Genomic DNA, 18982 nt, shown 5'->3' on the forward strand with positions numbered 1-18982 from the left:
GGACCCGAGTGGCTGGACCAGGCCAAGGGGACGCCCACGTAACATCTGGCTGCAGCAGATAGAGGGTCATTTTCAGAGAGTGGGACGGGACTGCGTGTCTGCCAGTGGGGTTGCCAACTGGGATCCCGAGCTGTTTCATTGTGTGGTGGGTGCGGTAACACACTGTACCAGTTCATGCTCCGCGACCTGACGTTCTTGACCTATGTATATGGATTCCTTCATGTACTCTGTGTGTTCAGTGACTCTAAGCTTAACATTTATCAGTGAATGCATGCTTGTAGAACTATACCTTTTGGTGGAAGGACAACCTATCCATCCCTAGTTTCTGCTTTGCAGTCAGTGCTGCTAGGATAGGCTCTGGCACTCTGTAGCCCAAAATTAGGCTGAGTTTGCTTGGGTTAGGCAAAGCAGACAGTATCATAATGGCAAGGTGGTTTGCTAAAGGAATGCAGAAATAATGTTCAACAGATAAAAGAAATAAGCAATCAGAGCACAAGCCTTGGATTCTTTCGTATACAAATACTGAATTCTAACAAGACTGTAAAAATCTAAACCTCATCAAAGCCTGTACAGTCACTAGAATTTTAAGTGCTAATTTCACTTGGAATAAAAGCATTCTTAAATCTATTCCTTTGGAGCCCTGAGAATCAAAATCTACAGTTTGAAGACAACATTTGAAATTAATTAATGGGATGATTAATGTCTAATAGAACAGAAGCTGCCTTACCTCTAACCTGCTTATATTACAGTTCAGTAAGGGGTAACTTCTGCAAACCAATTAATTGACTACTAACATTTACACAATTTTGTTTAATAATTTGGATGAATGGATGGCTAAATTGATAGATGTTACTCATTTGATTAAATCATTGTTACTCAGATATACTGTATGTGCATCCCTATTTTACTGGTCATGATGTCAGACAGAAAGTAATTAGTTTTGAGAGAGATGATTAGTAATACAAAGACCCTTAAAGCAGATTCTGAGGCATGATCATAAAAAGTTCTACAAGAAAGGATTACCAGAAGCATTAAATGTAGAGAGGGGTCTTAGGAAGCTCCAAACATGGTAGCATAGGGCTTCACAAAAGAAGATGAATATTACTGTATGTTTGATTGTATGTCTAAAATAAACAGTATTTATTTCTTGCAAACACATATTTTTGAAAGAAAGTTGAGGCTGCTTTTGTCATAATTTCTATGGAAGACTACTCAGAGACTGAGAAAATACAAATGAATACAAGAAAAAACAAATAAAAATCAATTCTATAAATAAATTGACAAAATCAGTAAGTTGTAGAATGATTTTTTTAACCTAACAAAAAATGGACAGGCAAATAAAGAAATAAGTGAATAATCACACTAATATTAGAGCAAGTAAATGAAAAAACACATGCAAAGGAAAAGTCTTCTTCTTCTTCTTTAAGCTGCTCCCGTTAGGGGTTGCCATTGCGGATCATCTTCTTCCATATCTTCCTGTCCTCTGCATCTTGTTCTGTTACACACATCACCTGCATGTCTTCTCTCACCACATCCATAAACCTCCTCTTTGGCCTTCCTCTTTTCCTCTTGCCTGGCAGCTCTACTCTTAGCATATTTTCCCAATATACCCTGCATCTCTCCTCTGCACATGTCCAAACCAAAGCAATCTCACCTCTCTAGCTTTGTCTTCAAACCGTCCATCCTGAGCTGACCCTCTAATGTCCTCATTTCTAATCCTGTCCATCCTTGTCACACCCAGTGCAAATCTTAGCATCTTTAACTCTGCTACATCCAGCTCTGTCTCCTGTTTTTTGGTCAATGCCACCATCTCCAACCCATATAACATAGCTGGTCTCACTACTGTCCTATAGACTTTCCCTTTAACTCTTGCTCATACCTGTCTGTCACAAATTACTCCTGACACTCTTCTCCACCTATTCCACTCTGCCTGCACTCTCTTTTTCACCTCTCTTCCACAATCCCCATTACTCTGTACTGTTGATCCCAAGTATTTAAACTCATTCACCTTCGCCAACTCTACTCCCTGCATCCTCACCATTCTACTGACCTCCTTCTCATTTACACACACGTATTCTGTCTTGTTCCTACTGACCTTCATTCCTCTCCTCTCTATCCACCTCTCCAGGGTCTCCTCAACCTGCTCCCTACTCTCACTACAGATCACAGTGCCATCAGCAAACATCACAGTCCATGGGGATTCCTGTCTAATCTCGTCTGTTAACCTGTCCATCACCATTGCAAATAAGAAAGGGCTCAGAGCTGATCCCTGATGTAATCCCACCTTCATGTTGAATGCATCTCTTACTCCTACTGCAGACCTCACCACGGTCACATTTCCCTCGTACATATCCTGTACAACTTATACATACTTCTCTGCCACTCCCGACTTCCTCACACAATACCATAACTCCTCATATGCTTTCTCCAGGTCTACAAAGACGCAATGCAACTCCTTCTGGCCTTCTCTATACTTCTCCATCAACACCCTCAGAGCAAACATCGCATCTGTGGTGCTTTTTCCTGGCATGAAACCATACTGCTGCTCGCTAACCATCACCTCCTTTCTTAACCTAGCTTCCACTACTCTTTCCCATAACTTCATGCTGTGGCTCATCAATTTTATTCTCCTGTTGTTACTACAGTCCTGCACATCCCCCTTATTCTTAAATATCGGCAACAGTACACTTCTTCTCCACTCCTCAGGCATCCTCTCACTTTCCAAGATTCCATTAAACAATCTGGTTAAAAACTCCACTGCCATCTCTCCTAAACACCTTCATGCTTCCACAGGTATGTCATCTGGATCAACGGCCTTTCCATTGTTCATCCTCTTCATAGCTGTCCTTACTTCCTCCTTGCTAATCCGTTGCACTTCCTGATTTGCTATCTCCACATCATCCAACCTCTTCTCTCTCTCATTCTCTTCATTCATCAGCCTCTAAAGTACTTTTTCCATCTGCTCAATATACTCTCCTCGCTTGTGAGTACGTTTCCATGTTTATCCTTTGTCACCCTAACCTGCTGCACATCTTTCCCAGCTCGGTCCCTCTGTCTAGCCAATTGGTTCAGGTCCTTTTCTCCCTCCTTAGTGTCCAGCCTCTCATACTACTCATCATACACCTTTTCTTTTGTCTTTGCCACCTCTCTATTCACCTTACTCCTTATCTCCTTGTATTCCTGTCTGCTTTCTGCATCTCTCTGACTATCCCATTTCTTCTTCGCCAACCTCTTCCTCTCTATACTCTCCTGTACTACCCCATTAACCCAGCCCCTGGGGATACAAAATCCAATGTGTTTCTTTGTGCCGGTCCAAAGCCCGGATAAATGGGGAAGGTTACGTCAGGAAGGGCATCTGGTGTAAAATTTTGCCAGCTCAATATGCAGACAACAATACAATGTAAGGGAAAAGTAATCAGGAAAATAGATTTGTTCCTTCAATTAACAGCGATCTAAATGAACATGAAAAGCACATTATTGTATTAATATGGGTAATTATTCCAGTTAATATGGACAACCACTATATGGCCTTTTTCACATACAACTTACTGACCTTTGATGCTGGAAAAGAAGTAAGATCCTACAAAAGAGAAGACCAGGACAGAGATGGGTAGTGCACAATCTGACAGGATCTCACGAATCTGAACATGTAAAAATGGACTAAAACAGAAAAAATATAAGAATACAAATTAACTGAAGAACTGGAAATTAAGTACTATTCAGCTAGCTAAAACATATCATATGTGTCATCCTTGGACTAACAAAGTGAGGCTGATCTGCAAATAATTGTGCAATTAAGGTCTTATGTTGAATGTTTGTGTTCTACCTTATTTCTTCTTATCCTTTCTTATCCTTTTGTAATTATATTTATTTATATTTTGACACTGCAGGGACTGCACCTAATTTCGTTGTATTTGTTACAATGACAATAAAGATATTCTGATTCTAGTTATTAAAGGCTTGCTTAAAAGTGTCACTCTCCAATTAAAAAAGGTCTGCTTTATTACATAGAAAATGTGAACTAAATCTTTAAATCTTTAGATTGAAACTGGCCATGCATTTAGTGAAAGGGAAGCAGTCAGTGATAGGTTAATGCTAGGACATATAATTGGCAGGAAACTATGATGCATTAGGTTAAAAGCCCAGAGCTTTAGAGGAGTACTGGATCCCAAGAAATGTCGGGACTGATTAAAAGTGCCTAGTGGGTAAACATTAGGGAAGGAGAGTTGAGCTGAGAAGAACAGTGTAGCAGATAACTCATGGCATTTATTTGGAATGGCTATCAGCGAAAAGAAGACATAAATGATACCTTAAACCCAGGCCATTAGGTTAGAAGTGGTAGTCATGTAAAATTTACTTCACTAACATTGGGTGTCAGGCATAACACTAGATATTCATTATATTTAAATGAGAAGATGCAGATAGTATAAGGAGCTGGGCCATGGGTAGTAGAATTAGATAGGAAATTGATAAAAGGTAGGTGGCAGGAAAAACTCTGGATGCTAATTGGTTAATGTAAAGTTCAGAATTTTAGATTACCAGGTAGAAGGGAAAGTTTGGGACATTAGATTAGATGGACGCTGCATATAATGTAGAGCACATTAAAGCTATATTGATGGTAAAATACTGACTATTCAGGTAGTGGAGGGACTAAGACTATGGGTAGCTGTAATGTTCTGGGCATTAGATTAGAGGTGATTAGTAGTTTAATCCTAGAGCATTAGACTAATGTGGTGTGACACTGAACCAAAGGTAAAAATGATAAAATACTGGCAAAGTACAGGTTACTACAAAAGCGATGATTGGTACATAAAATCCAGAGATTTCATTACAGATGGCAAATTAACAAGTTACAAAAGATAAAGTAGAGCCTTAGAACAGAGATGGGTAGTAAATCATTTCCAGTGTATATTATAAACTCCAGTCAAAACATTACCTGTTATTGTAGAGATGGACAGCACACAAAGCCCACAGCAAACAATTTCAAATAAATGACAGGCACAATTATTTGGCAAAAGGTCAATAATGGGTTAATTCTAGGACCTATAATTTGCAGGAAACACATGATACATTAGGAGAAAGTCCAGACCTTTAAATGGGTGACTAAAGCAAATCTGTTGCATCATATATGGCAGGTAATGTCTTGGGCATTAGAATAAAGGTGGACTGAAAATCAAGATGAGAATCTTACCATGTCCGTAACTCACATTTTAGATTTACTTCTTTATATAACAATATATTTCTCTCTTTTAAACACTTCAATACATTTCAGTCTAAAGATTATCAGTCAACCAGATCACACCTTTTTCTGAACTGATAGAGTGTGTATCCAATCCACAATGTGCCCATCATGAGCAGCAAACTGAGGACAGCAGTCTCTCTCATACAAAGCACCTGGGAACCAATCCCTTCTGAATTTAGATCAGCTGAAGAATTGGAGTGGCTTGAACAATTAGCATTCTGAAAGGAGCAGGCCATCTGTACAGTGACATTACTGGTGTTCATCTTCCCTTGATGTGCTCCAGAGTAATACCTGTCAAAAACTGACACATTGTAAACAGAGTCACCATGGGTCAAGAGTTAACAAGTAGACACCAACAGCTGCAGTTAAATACATCACAATATTTAGGCTGGATCTTTATTGTTCAGTATTGAATATTTATTACTGTTTCCTAGGTAATAAACATCCTGCCACTCAGACAATATCCATTTAAAAACTCAAAAAAAGACAAAGGAACCTTAAACACACAGATGGCTGTGGACATTAATCTGCCTTTTGAGTGATCTAGATTTCTGACTTGAAACGGCAGTTGAATAGCAGCTGGAATACATATCATTTCCAATAACACACATGTGTTGGCCAGTAATAAATTATTATCACAATTTAAATGGCACTGCACTCTCACTCAAGTGTTTTAAGGTACTTTATGCAAATGTTGTAAAGGTGGAACGCACCTAAACTACTACTCCAGCTCAACACTCACTCAAATGATAATGCTGGTATCCCAAGAGTTTTACTCTACTGATCATCTTCTAAACTCAGCTCACTCAATGGAATGCCTCCTAATAACTGCTAGTGAAACTTAGGACACTATTTTGTATTTGTAAATACAAAATAAATGATATTCGAAATAATATTGTAATCCCCCATAGTTAATCTGATTGAATCCCAACATTCCATTTTAAACATGTTAAATTCTTTCACTGGAATAGATCGGCAAACATGAAATAGCAAGGGTATTAGAAATAAACTTGATCCATTAGGTTTGAAAGTCAAGATGGAGGTAAAAAATTTAGGCATCCTGGTCAGATGCCCGAGCCACCTCATCTGACTCCTCTCGATGCGGAGGAGCAGCGGCTCTACTCTGAGCCCCTCCCGGATGACTGAGCTTCTCACCCTATCTTTAAGGGAAAGCCCAGACACCCTGCGGAGGAAACTCATTTCAGCCGCTTGTATTCGCGATCTCGTTCTTTCGGTCACTACCCATAGCTCATGACCATAGGTGAGGGTAGGAACATAGATCGACTGGTAAATTCGCCTTGCGGCTCAGCTCCTTTTTCACCACGACAGACCGATGCAGAGCCCGCATTACTGCGGATGCCGCACCGATCCGCCTGTCGATCTCACGCTCCATTCTTCCCTCACTCGTGAACAAGACCCCGAGATACTTGAACTCCTCCACTTGGGGCAGGATCTCGCTACCAACCCTGAGAGGGCACTCCACCCTTTTCCGGCTGAGGACCATGGTCTCGGATTTGGAGGTGCTGATTCTCATCCCAGCCCCTTCACACTCGGCTGCGAACCGATCCAGAGAGAGCTGAAGATCACGGCCTGATGAAGCAAACAGGACAACATCATCTGCAAAAAGCAGTGACCCAATCCTGAGCCCACCAAACCGGACCCCCTCAACGCCCTGGCTGCGCCTAGAAATTCTGTCCATAAAAGTTATGAACAGAATCGGTGACAAAGGGCAGCCCTGGCGGAGTCCAACTCTCACTGGAAACGAGTTCGACTTACTGCCAGCAATGCGGACCAAGCTCTGACACCGATCGTACAGGGACCGAACAGCCCTTATCAGGGGGGCCGGTACCCCATACTCTCGGAGTACGCCCCACAGGATTCCCCGAGGGACACGGTCGAATGCCTTTTCCAAGTCCACAAAACACATGTAGACTGGGTGGGCAAACTCCCATGCACCCTCCAGGACCCTGCTAAGGGTATAGAGCTGGTCCACTTACTTTTAATACTGATTGGTAGATGCAAAAGCAAATGAACTATTGTAGGATCTAATGCATTCCATAAAGTTGTTACTTTTGGGTACATTGTTAGTCAAAAGCTTCCGTACATATTCAGGATATTCATCCAAAGCAGGCAGCTTAACTTGACCTTTTTGACAACAACGTGTAAACTCATCAGTTGTACTGCCAGTTTTTTCTTCAAGGAAGTTACGTGAATGACAATGACTGCAAATGACACTCATTAATCCCAATGAATTTTCATGAACAGTGGACTCATTATAGAATGCGTTCTCAGCTAACTGGCGGAATTGTTCAGCGTCTGTCCGTCATTTCTGTCCTTGGCTTTTTCTTTGTTGGAATACTGAACGTCTTAAACCTTTTAAACGACTTAGTAGCCCTTCTGCAGTTTCTTTTTGGATCCGTGCCTCTCTTGCATGTAGTGTTCCAGAAGCGCGTTGTAGGCACCTTCGTTCATTGTTTTCATCCGTACAGGCTCGGTTTTGTATTTGTAATCGTTGAGCTCTTTGTTTCTGGAGCCGTGACTTCTTTGCTTCTGGTGTTTGTGAAGCGCGTTGTAGGAGCTCCGTTTATTGTTTTTATCCATGCTGTCTCGTTTTTGTTTCTCTGTTCTGAATTACCGTTATGTGATTCAAACATGCCACACAGACTGCTGGCACAGTGGATTACAGCAAGTTTAGTTTACAGGTTGTGTTGTTTGGGCACCACCTACTGACTCTGGGAAGCTGCTGGGTTTGACTCTGGGGTGCAGTGCGCATGCGCTTCTGTGCGTCCGCCGTGCATAAATTAATCTGAATAAATGTCTTGCACAAAAACATTTAATCACTGACAGCGCCCTGTGCCAGTGATTCACGCACATTTTGGGTTGCTGCAATATGATTTTTTGTTTCCATACTCTATTTTTTATCTGCTCTTATGCACAAAGTGGAAGAAGGCCCAAATACAGAAAAACCCTGACCAAACCAAATCTTTTTGTCCCAAAATTATTGTTATTTGAAATTCAAACTGAGTAGCAGAATCCATTTAGCAACATTCCTCCATAATATGTAGAGTACTTACTTTTAGTAGTTCCCTTCACTGCATCATATACAAATGTAACAGAAATAAACATGGCTATGACTTCTTCAGTTGACCTAAGACATAAATAAAAAGAAAATTTTATCAAGAAAAAAAGTCTAATTGGGGGAACAATATTGGCTTGTAGGGGGCAAAGTTGTGGGTAAGATGTTAGTCAGTCAATTAATTATCTGCTTTCCTGTTGGCAATGCCAAAAAGTATTTAGACCTTTGGGTAAGACTCCCAATTAATTGGTTTTACCTTTCTCTATAGATGGGAGTCCTGATCATTAGACTTATGTTGAGGTAACTAAGAAACACTTCTTTAAAGAAGCAGAATAATACAACTTACTAAGACACACACAAATTGTAAAAACAGAATAATTTCTTATACATCAACATCAAAGGCAGTACACAAGTATATAAAAAATAAAAAATAACATTGAAAGGGCTGATTAGTTTGTTTAGATACTTTCTGAAGCTTTTTTTTTTAATGTTTGTCTTTAGAATTTAGCATCACAATCAACTCACCCTTGGTGACTCGAATGACGAATAATGGGGGAGAGAGGGTTAAACCATCAGGATGCAGCTCTTCTGTTTACAGATAAGTCAAAATTTTGTAAAGCCTAGAAGTTTCTCTAGTGCAGTTAATCATGAACGTTTCCAGTGTAACAATAAAACATAAGAAATCAGTCTCCAGCTGACTGTTCAGCAAAACCCAAAAAGTTCTCATTACTAGGCATAGGTTTTATAATACCAAGGCACTGAGATGTCAGATTCTATGTGAACTTGCATGACTTTTTGTTGAAAAGGAATTTTTTACATACTTCGACAATGAGCTATATAGTGCTTTTGTGATGTGAATTTGGTTAAAGTCTCCTACAATGGATCCTTGTCTGGCCTAAGATATTATAAGGAATGATCCATACTAGATAGATTTGTTTTAAGTAGGCATTTAAAAAGCTTAATTAATATTGCTGCTTCAGAAAAATACAGATTCATTAATGATAGAGGGACAGAAAGGTTTACGAATTGTAAGGCAGTTTAATTAACATTCAAAGTATATAAAGACTAAGTAGTTGCCAGACTTCAGTATTGCACTTTTTTAATCGATTATGTAAACTTGGAAGTAGCCTGGAAAAAACTGTTTTCTATAGTTTGAATCTGTTTAATAACAACATTTGAAAAAACATACTGAATCATCAACTGTGTGATTTTGTAAACACGCTATATTAACATTACATAGTGCTGTACTAATAACGCTTAACTCCTAATACTGTATTTTATGAGCTGACAGTGCCTGCTTTATTATTTTCATTCAAGGCAGCCTAAAGATGTGTCCTACCTATAAATAGTCCTTTTAGGATGTACTTCAATATTATTAGCTCATTATGTATATAAACATAGGCACATTAGTTGCACTTAAGAGTTGTACATTATCCCATAGCTGATTCCAAGTTCAGATATAATTGTTCAGTAGTAGAGGTTTGTTTCATAAATTTGACTGAAATTGTCTTTCGGATCTTGCACCTTACACAATCAAGGAACATTTGTGACTGTGTCCTGTTTTGTAAATGAGGCCAGAATTCTACCATGAGGGATGGGCGAGGAGGATTTCCTGGATACGTATGTCTGAGCTTGCTGTTGTAAGTAACATTCACACTGCAGGAAAGTCTTTCTTAGTTGCGTTATTAATCAAACAGTATTTATTTTATGTAGTACCTTTTCAAAGTGACAGTATCACAATCTGTTTAATGTCAATAAAGCTTAAATAATACACCATGAATCAAACAATACATACAGTGTATATAACAGTACCTTAACAGTGTCAGTCAGTATCACCAATGTATCTCACACCTGGAGTTAGACATTGGCACCAAGCAGGTTTTATAAGCCAGGATAATTAAAACCCAAATGATATCTTTGGAAAATATTATTATATATAATAATTGTCCAGAGTAGGCTAGCACAGAAATCCTACAAGTATAATCATAAAATAGAAGGAGAAAACCTAGGCACTGATTTCAAAAATGCAACTTTTAGACTTTTTTAAATTTATGGCTGCAGCATCATTCCAGCGAAATGTCATGCCATAGTTATTCCAATACTTATTTTGCAAATGCCAGATTCAGAAATTAACCTTAAATACTGATATTCAAAAATAATCTTTCATTTTTGAAACTGTAAACTTGATATCTTATTTCAACAGATATTTTATGCTTAAACTAAGTTACATCTGAATCTATTGCCATTAAGCGCTGAATTCCTAATAGACACATTTAGAACTCTTCCTTATGATTCTTTGGTAAATGAGACAGTCCATTATTTTTGATTTGGGAAATGTGCCATGCATTATTTAAATCACAGTTACAGCCCGAGTAAAATATTTACTGACTAAAAGATAATTTGGGAGTGTGTATAGAATGTGGGAGGTAAGGAAGCTTCATTATAGGGAAGTGAAGCGGGGATTGTATATCCCAGTTCATTCTATGATAGAAGCTAGAAGTTCATGATACAAGAACCAAAACTAACCGTTTAAAGAGCTTTGTCAGCAGACTTAAGTTAAAAACAGCCCCAAAAATGAGAAATAGGCTGCTCCATAGGCCGATGCAAGCATAGAAGGCAGGGAAGTTGAGATCATAGTCATCTGAAATACCCTTGATAACTGGAAAAACAGAAAGAAAAACAGAAAACATAATTTAAATTTCATTTTAACAAACATTAAAAACTAACCACCAAAAGAGGTCCGAAGTTGCTTACTATTAAAAACAATATGCAATAGTATACTTGAAACGAATATGGATCATGACATTTGATCAGTACTTTTATTATAAAGTGGGGGAACCAGAATGTATTATGGGTAAATATAGTAAAACAACTTGCAAGAGAAAATGAAATCCAATCCAAACTTATTTCTTAATCAGTATTTTATCATTAAGTACATGAATATGTTATTTCTACACATCTCTCTGTTCAGGCAGCATCCTAATGTACTTTGCTCAGGAGTCTACTGGTAAAGGCTCTAGTTCCCTAAGGTCATGTAAAAGAAAAAATGGGCTCAGAATGTGGATGAATGAATACGTATCTACACATATGTAAGACAGAGGTCACATGTTATAATAACCATCATTCCTCATTCAACTGGCAATTTACAAATCTATAAAAAATATACCGTAGATAAAAAGTAAATCTCTACAAGCCCTTGAAATGCATTCTGTTTTTGTGCATAGACCATTTGAAACAGAATTTAGTCATTAATTTGGCATTTTCTTCAATTCAGAGACTAATTCACAGATTTCCAGTACAGATTATTATCGCATTCTTCATTGCACATGGGATCTGACAACACTGGTGAAGAGGATGGTTTATGTATGTAATTACAAATTTACAGCCTCTACAAATAACCTCTTCAAAAAAAACATCTCTATTTGTGTCTATAAAGCATTTGCAGAGCAAATTTTGGCTGTTGGTGATTCTATCTATCTATCTATCTATCTATCTATCTATCTATCTATCTATCTATCTATCTATCTATCTATCTATCTATCTATCTATCTATCTATCTATCTATCTATCTATCTACACATTATGGCATTGATCTTAATCACCCGTTTGTTATTTTTGTTTTATGAAGAACTGGGCTATATGCCTACAAAGATCTCATGTTTTTGAACTGGAAAGTGAAATATTACCGTCTTTCATTAAGGACATTCATGTATCATATTTTATACCGTCAAGTTTTTCCAAAAGGAATGTTTGGAACTCTAAAATGTGCTATTTTTTGACACACTAATTCAGAAGACATTAAAAAACATTAAATATAAACATTTAGGTGAACTATCTAAAGTGCCTAAGACTTTAGCACAATAAAGCTTAAAATAAAAGTAATGTACTCATCTATATATTATTTCAAAGGTCTACAATATTAATCTTGGATTAACATTATGTCTTTTGGTTTTCAATTAACTCAATTACTCATTAAACATTTCTTTTAAGTCTTATTATTTTTTAATTAGTCTCTTCATGTCTTCTCTCATTCTGTAGAGTTAGAAATATGCCTCATTACCTCTTATCCTTAGTGTTGCTAGAGTTCCATATCATTGTTTTGCTAAATTAGTAAAACTACAAGAATATAATTCTTGTAGAGTGCTGCAATGGGCTTTAATGGGCCCTATTTGTTGACAGTCCCCCAGTCTTGACTCTCTAAGAAGATAAGAAAAAACTACCAAGAAATACCCATGAAGAGGAAAAAAAACTCAAGAAATCTTGGGAAAGGCAATTCATAGGGACCCTTTCCAGGAAAGTTGGGTGTGCAATGGGTGTCAAAAATGGGGTAAATACAATACAGTATAGAAAACAGAACACAAGTAATCCTCTTCATACAGTTAGATTACCAATCTATCATTGCCACCTCAGGAATATAATACAATAGTACAATAGTAATAGTGCAAGCTACAAAGCAAAATTCAAGAATAGATTTTATCACTCACTAAATACAGAAGTATCACATATGATGATACAAATTTTTTCAGAGCCCTGGAGACCTCGGCCAATAAGCTGCCTCCCTCCTGCTGGCCAATCCACAGATGAGTCAGTGCTGGGCCATCTAGTCTGATAAAAGGACCTTTCTATTCAGTATTTTCCAGTACTCCTTTATCAGCGATGACTTTTCCAATCGGTGGTTATGCTTTCAATAATACTCAATAAAACTCAGTTTACAGAACATTCTGACATCTAACAGAATGGATGTTTTTTTTCAAAGAAGAAATAATACAGTTAGGTCCATAAATATTTGGACAGAGACAACTTTTTTCTAATTTTGGTTCTGTACATTACCACAATGAATTTTAAATGAAACAACTCAGATGCAGTTGAAGTGCAGACTCTCAGCTTTAATTCAGTGGGGGTGAACAAAACGATTGCATAAAAAATGTGAGGCAACTAAAGCATTTTTTAACACAATCCCTTCATTTCAGGGGCTCAAATGTAATTGGACAAATTAAATAACTGGAAATAAAATGTTCATTTCTAATACTTGGTTGAAAACCCTTTGCTGGCAATGACAGCCTGAAGTCTTGAACTCATGGACATCACCAGATGCTGGGTTTCCTCCTTTTTAATGCTCTGCCAGGCCTTTACTGCAGTGGCTTTCAGTTGCTGTTTGTTTGTGGGCCTTTCTGTCTGAGGTTTAGTCTTCACAAGTGAAATGCATGCTCATTTGGGTTAAGATCAGGTGACTGACTTGGCCATTCAAGAATTTTCCACTTCTTTGCTTTAATAAACTCATGGGTTGCTTTGGCTGTATGTTTTGGGTCAATGTCCATCTGTATTATGAAACGCCGCCCAATCAATTTGACTGCATTTAGCTGGATTTGAGCAGACAGTATGTCTCTGAACACCTCAGAATTCATTCGACTGCTTCTGTCCTGTGTCACATCATCAATAAACACTAGTGTCCCAGTGCCACTGGCAGCCATGCACACCCAAGCCATCACACTGCCTCCACCGTGTTTTACAGATGATGTGGTATGCTTTGGATAATGAGCTGTTCCACGCCTTCTCCATACTTTTTTCTTGCCATCATTCTGGTAGAGGTTGATCTTGGTTTCATCTGTCCAAAGAATGTTTTTCCAGAACTGTGCAGTCTTTTTTAGATGTTCTTTAGCAAAGTCCAATCTAGCCTTTCTATTCTTGAGGCTTATGAGTGGCTTGTACCTTGCAGTGCACCCTCTGTATTTACTTTCATGCAGTCTTCTCTTTATGGTAGACTTGGATATCGATACACTTACCCCCCGGAGAGTGTTGTTCACTTGGTTGGCTGTTGTGAAGGGGTTTCTCTTCACCATGGAAATGATTCTGCGATCATCCACCACTGTTGTCTTCCGTGGACGTCCAGGTCTTTTTGCGTTGCTGAGTTCACCAGTGCTTGCTTTCTTTCTCAGGATGTACCAAACTGTAGATTTTGCCACTCGTAATATTGGAGCAATTTCTCGGATGGGTTTTTTCTGTTTTCGCAGCTTAAGGATGGCTTCTTTCACCTGCATGGAGAGCTCCGTTGACCGCATGTTGTCTGTTCACAGCAAAATCTTCCACATGCAAGCACCACACCTCAGATCAACTCCAGGCCTTTTATCTGCTTAATTGATAATAACATAACGATGGACTTGCCCACACCTGCCCATGAAATAGCCTTTGAGTCAATTGTCCAATTACTTTTGAGCCCTTGAAATGAAGGGATTGTGTTAAAAAAAATGCTTTAGTTACCTCACATTTTTATGCAATCGTTTTGTTCTCCCCACTGAATTAAAGCTGAAAGTCTGCACTTCAACTGCATCTGAGTTGTTTCATTTAAAATTTATTGTGGTAATGTACAGAACCAAACTTAGAAAACATGTTGTCTCTGTCCAAATATTTATGGACCTAACTGTAAATATTAAATAGTCATATAGGTGCTACGTGATGTTGGTCACTCTGAAAGGTTCAGTCAGTAACTTCTGAAACTGGCCACCATGTGATGCTGCTGAGGTTACAAAACATTGATACAGTACATATAGTATGTGCTACAGGTGATGGTTTAACATCTCAGTGCATAGTGTGAAATGTTTGATCATTGAAGTGGGCATAGAAATTGTTTAATGAGGCAAAAAAAGCTATGCATAGTATATACATTTCTTTTCATACAGCAAGTGAATTATTTAAAAAAGAATACCCAGCTTTCAATGAGGTCCCTAATTATTTTAAGCCAATTTGATTGTTTACCAACATTTATTTATAAGACTCTCAATTACAGTACATTTTTGTCAAGGCAGGCTAGAGTACCATCTGTATTGCTTGCTTGCTTGAATGATTGATTATATAATTATTATTTATTTAATTATGTGAAAGGGGAAGAAGAGAACTAGCAGTGAAAGGCATGTTTTAAGTGAAATTTTTTTGTCTGCTAGAAAAACTGAAGTGTATTTCGGGGTAAACTGAAACTTAATAAAGAGGTAGGTGCAATCAGGCAGTCTTTATGCTTTGCTTTTCATGCACCATTTCATCCACCTATCCATTTTTCTGAACCCAAACACTACTCATTTAGCTTTGAACACAAATTAAGAAAAAAGTTTGTTGGACACAGCAAAACTGACAGTATTTAATTAAGTGTATAAATGATAACATTCTATCCCTATACTCACTTTAAGGGTTACTAAAACACTGGAAGAGTTCATTTATTACTTGGGATTTTGCTATGCAGACTACACTTAACACATGCACTTGCACTCACTTATCCTGGGAAAACTGAAGGGTACCAATTGCCCTAATATTCACATCTTTGGGATATAGAAGGAAGCTGGAGCACTTGGAGATGTGACGGGCCAGGGTTAGAACTTTTTCCTGTGGACCAGTGAGACAGCACTACTGCACCATGCCACCTGTTTCACAATTAGATTTATTTTACAGTCAAATATAAAGCATCATGAAAATACCAATACATTGAAAACAGTTGAATTACCCCAGTAGCGTAGCGTGGGTGTCAGTCACCCGGGGCGGAGGAAAATTCCGACGCCCCCTTATTTAGGTATGGTTCAAATTTTTACAAGATATTATTATTATTTATTGTGAAATTTTGCCGCCCCCTAAAAGTGCCGCCCGGGGCAGGCCGCCCCTGTTGCCCCCACTACTCTACGCCACTGAATTACCCTTTACTATTTTAGCTAGAATATTTTTCTTCAAATCCAGTTTTTACTAGATTTCGGTTTATTCATATGGAATAAACATTATTTGAATTTTATGTTAATTTCTCCTTGTTTATTTATTTTTTATTTATTATTGAAAAAACAGCTACTTCAGGAAAATCAAAAGTGCTTGTGATAGTATCTGTGTAGACATACTGTATCACAAGATTTAACTGTCTGCATAACACTGTTATAGATAATAAGAAACATGTTTTGGGTAAACTAATGAGATTTTATAGTAGCAAAGATTTGCTGCCTCACAGATCCTGTGTTTTGGGTTAGAATCCCATGCTTGGTTGGCATATGTGTGAAGTTTGCATGCTCTCTCTATGGGTCCCCCTCCTAACCCCTTTCTCATATCTTGAAAATATGCATGTATTGTTAATTGCTGCCCTATGCAGGATGGGATGAGGTTTTGTGCACATTGCTGCCAGGATATGCTCTGGCCCCCCAATAATAGTGAAATGGATGTAAGTTATGATTTCCTCTGACTCGTCCTCTGAAACCACTTTTTCCTGGTGAAGTTTGCTTTGTTATGTTATGATGGCATGTGAAATGACAGCTTTCATATGATTTATACAATGTATAAATTTGTTAACTGAAACAAACAAAAATCTATTATAGACTACTGACCAGAAATTGTACAGCAGCGATTTGTACTGTACATTCTGAGCCAACTCACATGGACTTTATTGTATATATTTATTGTCAGTATAAAGATATAGTTTAGGCATCACAAAAGTCCTGTGATGAGAATCTATCAATCTGTTTTCTTATCCTGCTTGTGCTTATCTGGGTCACAGAAAGCTGGAGTCTATGCCAACAGTACTTTGGAAGGAAGTGGATTTTGCCTGGATGACTTTAAATCCCAGGGAACTTACACAAAGCCAACTCAAAGTCTTGGAACTTTAGAAGAAAGCCTGGAACAATTTGAAAATCTACATAAACATAAGGAGAACATACAAATTCCATGAAGGTGGCACTCCAACTGGAAATCAGACTGGGGCAGCAATGTTATCTGATGCATGTTATGATTGCCTTGTTGGAAATGAACCACACATTATTATGATGATAAACTACACACTAAAAGAAATGGAAAAACAATTACCACTAGTAAACAGAGCCAACGGAGCAGTAGTCAATGGAATTGCCAGGGGGCATCCAGAAAAGAGAGAGTAAATCACCCCACCAATGCATTGTCCAAAAATGGTCTTTGGGACATCTGTGAAAAGAAAGGAAAAGATCATGAATCACTTTACACCTACAGTAAGTGTGTTAAATATTACAGAAATGCTTCACGGTACAATAAAGAATTTATACTAAAACCCTTCTGATTCATAAGCAAAATTTAGTCTAGGATAATTGCTTAACAAGACTGAGTATGGCAGGCAGCATACACAGCATAACGAGTGAATCTAAAGTAACTGAGATTAGATCAAATAAAAACACGACAACAAGGACTCTCCAACTGAGACAGAAACATTCCTATTCTAAGGAATGTGTTTTGCTGAACTATCCATCCATCCATTTTCCAACCCGCTGAATCCAAACACAGGGTCACGGGGGTCTGCTGGAGCCAATCCGAGCCAACACAGGGCACACGGCAGGAACCAATCCTGGGCAGGGTGCCAACCCACCGCAGAACACACACAAACACCAAGCACACACTAGGGCCAATTTAGAATCGCCAATCAACCTAACCTGCATGTCTTTGGACTGTGGGAGGAAACCGGAAGTACCTGGAGGAAACCCATGCAGACACGGGGGAGAACATGCAAACTCCACACAGGGAGGACCCGGGAAGCGAACCCAGGTCCCCAGGTCTCCCAACTGCGAGGCAGCAGCGCTACCCACTGCGCCACCGTGTTGAATTATTCAATTCATTGAGTGACAAACAATTTTATTTTAAACTTAAGACTATATTTTTATTATTTATTTTAACCTTTATTTTTTATTTTGTTTAAAATGTACATTGGACCTAGCTGTGATAGCTTTACTGGCCCATGTGTACTAAACAAAACTGTCAGTTTTCAGAGCTGCAGAAGATTAGCCAAGTACATGGAATTAGTCGGTCCTTGAAATTTTTTTATTCTTGGTAGTTCTAGAAAGTAATGGGGAAATGGGGGACATTACCAGGTAGTGGATGGCTTCTTCCTCTTAACCGTTTTGGTATTAAAAGATTAAATAACCCCACATAGCTAAAATTAGCCCTTTCTCTGTTACATTGAACACAGGAAGCCAATATGCATTTACATTATCAGCAATTTTCCTTACTCTCTGAAACCTCTTATTCATGCAAAATATAGACAGTGATGTGGCTCTGGGCCTATGTTTTTTTAGTTTGTTTTCATTTCTATTTTATACAATATACAATGACAGGAAGTATGGGCAATTACAATTGATTACACAAGGCTTCAGGATCAAAAAAGTGGGTCTAACCAATAGTATCATTTTTTGAACAAAAGCAAAAATTACTTCTATCATTTCTGGTTGATTCTTTTAAATCATCTTAAAATACAAAACAGAACAGCTTAATATATGCTATCTATAATACCAAGGATATTGTTCTTGGGAGATCAAATGCTTAAACTAATTTCTTTATTCCTTTTGCCAATCATAATGAATGCTTGAATTTGTTAGTGTGCTGCAGTGTATTTTCTACTTTCCCAGGTAATGCCTTGTGGCTGATGCTTTCAGGACAGAATGCAATCTCCCATGACCCTGTATTGGATTAAACAGGTTCAGAGAATGGGTCAACAGAAAAGTATTTACTTTTTCAAATTCATTCCAAGTACATGATGTTAATATTATTTAAATCATTTGTTGTTTCCTATATTTGGGAAGTTCTTTCCAAATCTTTTATAGTCTTACACTTTTTCCTCACTTTTCCTTTAGTACTCCTTCCATTGAGATTTTTTTTCAATCATTTATTCAATGTTTCCCTGAACATCC

At 38.1% G+C, this 18982-nt stretch overlaps 1 protein-coding gene across 5 annotated transcripts in view; it reads right to left on the reverse strand.

The window, feature by feature from the left end:
- Window positions 1-18982, reverse strand: part of slc4a11 (solute carrier family 4 member 11) — a 221203-nt gene that overhangs the window by 24487 nt on the left and 177734 nt on the right. For all 5 annotated transcript variants that reach the window (XM_051928228.1, XM_051928227.1, XM_051928229.1 and 2 more), the window contains 5 exons: window positions 17139-17252; window positions 10845-10977; window positions 8317-8390; window positions 5303-5543; window positions 3554-3660 (listed from right to left, as the gene is read on the reverse strand). In XM_051928228.1, the coding sequence (XP_051784188.1) occupies window positions 3554-3660; window positions 5303-5543; window positions 8317-8390; window positions 10845-10977; window positions 17139-17252 (669 nt within the window). The remainder of the gene's footprint in view (window positions 1-3553; window positions 3661-5302; window positions 5544-8316; window positions 8391-10844; window positions 10978-17138; window positions 17253-18982) is intronic.

The sequence above is a fragment of the Erpetoichthys calabaricus genome, chromosome 5 (genome assembly GCF_900747795.2).
Source record: "Erpetoichthys calabaricus chromosome 5, fErpCal1.3, whole genome shotgun sequence".
Lineage (NCBI taxonomy): Eukaryota > Metazoa > Chordata > Cladistia > Polypteriformes > Polypteridae > Erpetoichthys > Erpetoichthys calabaricus.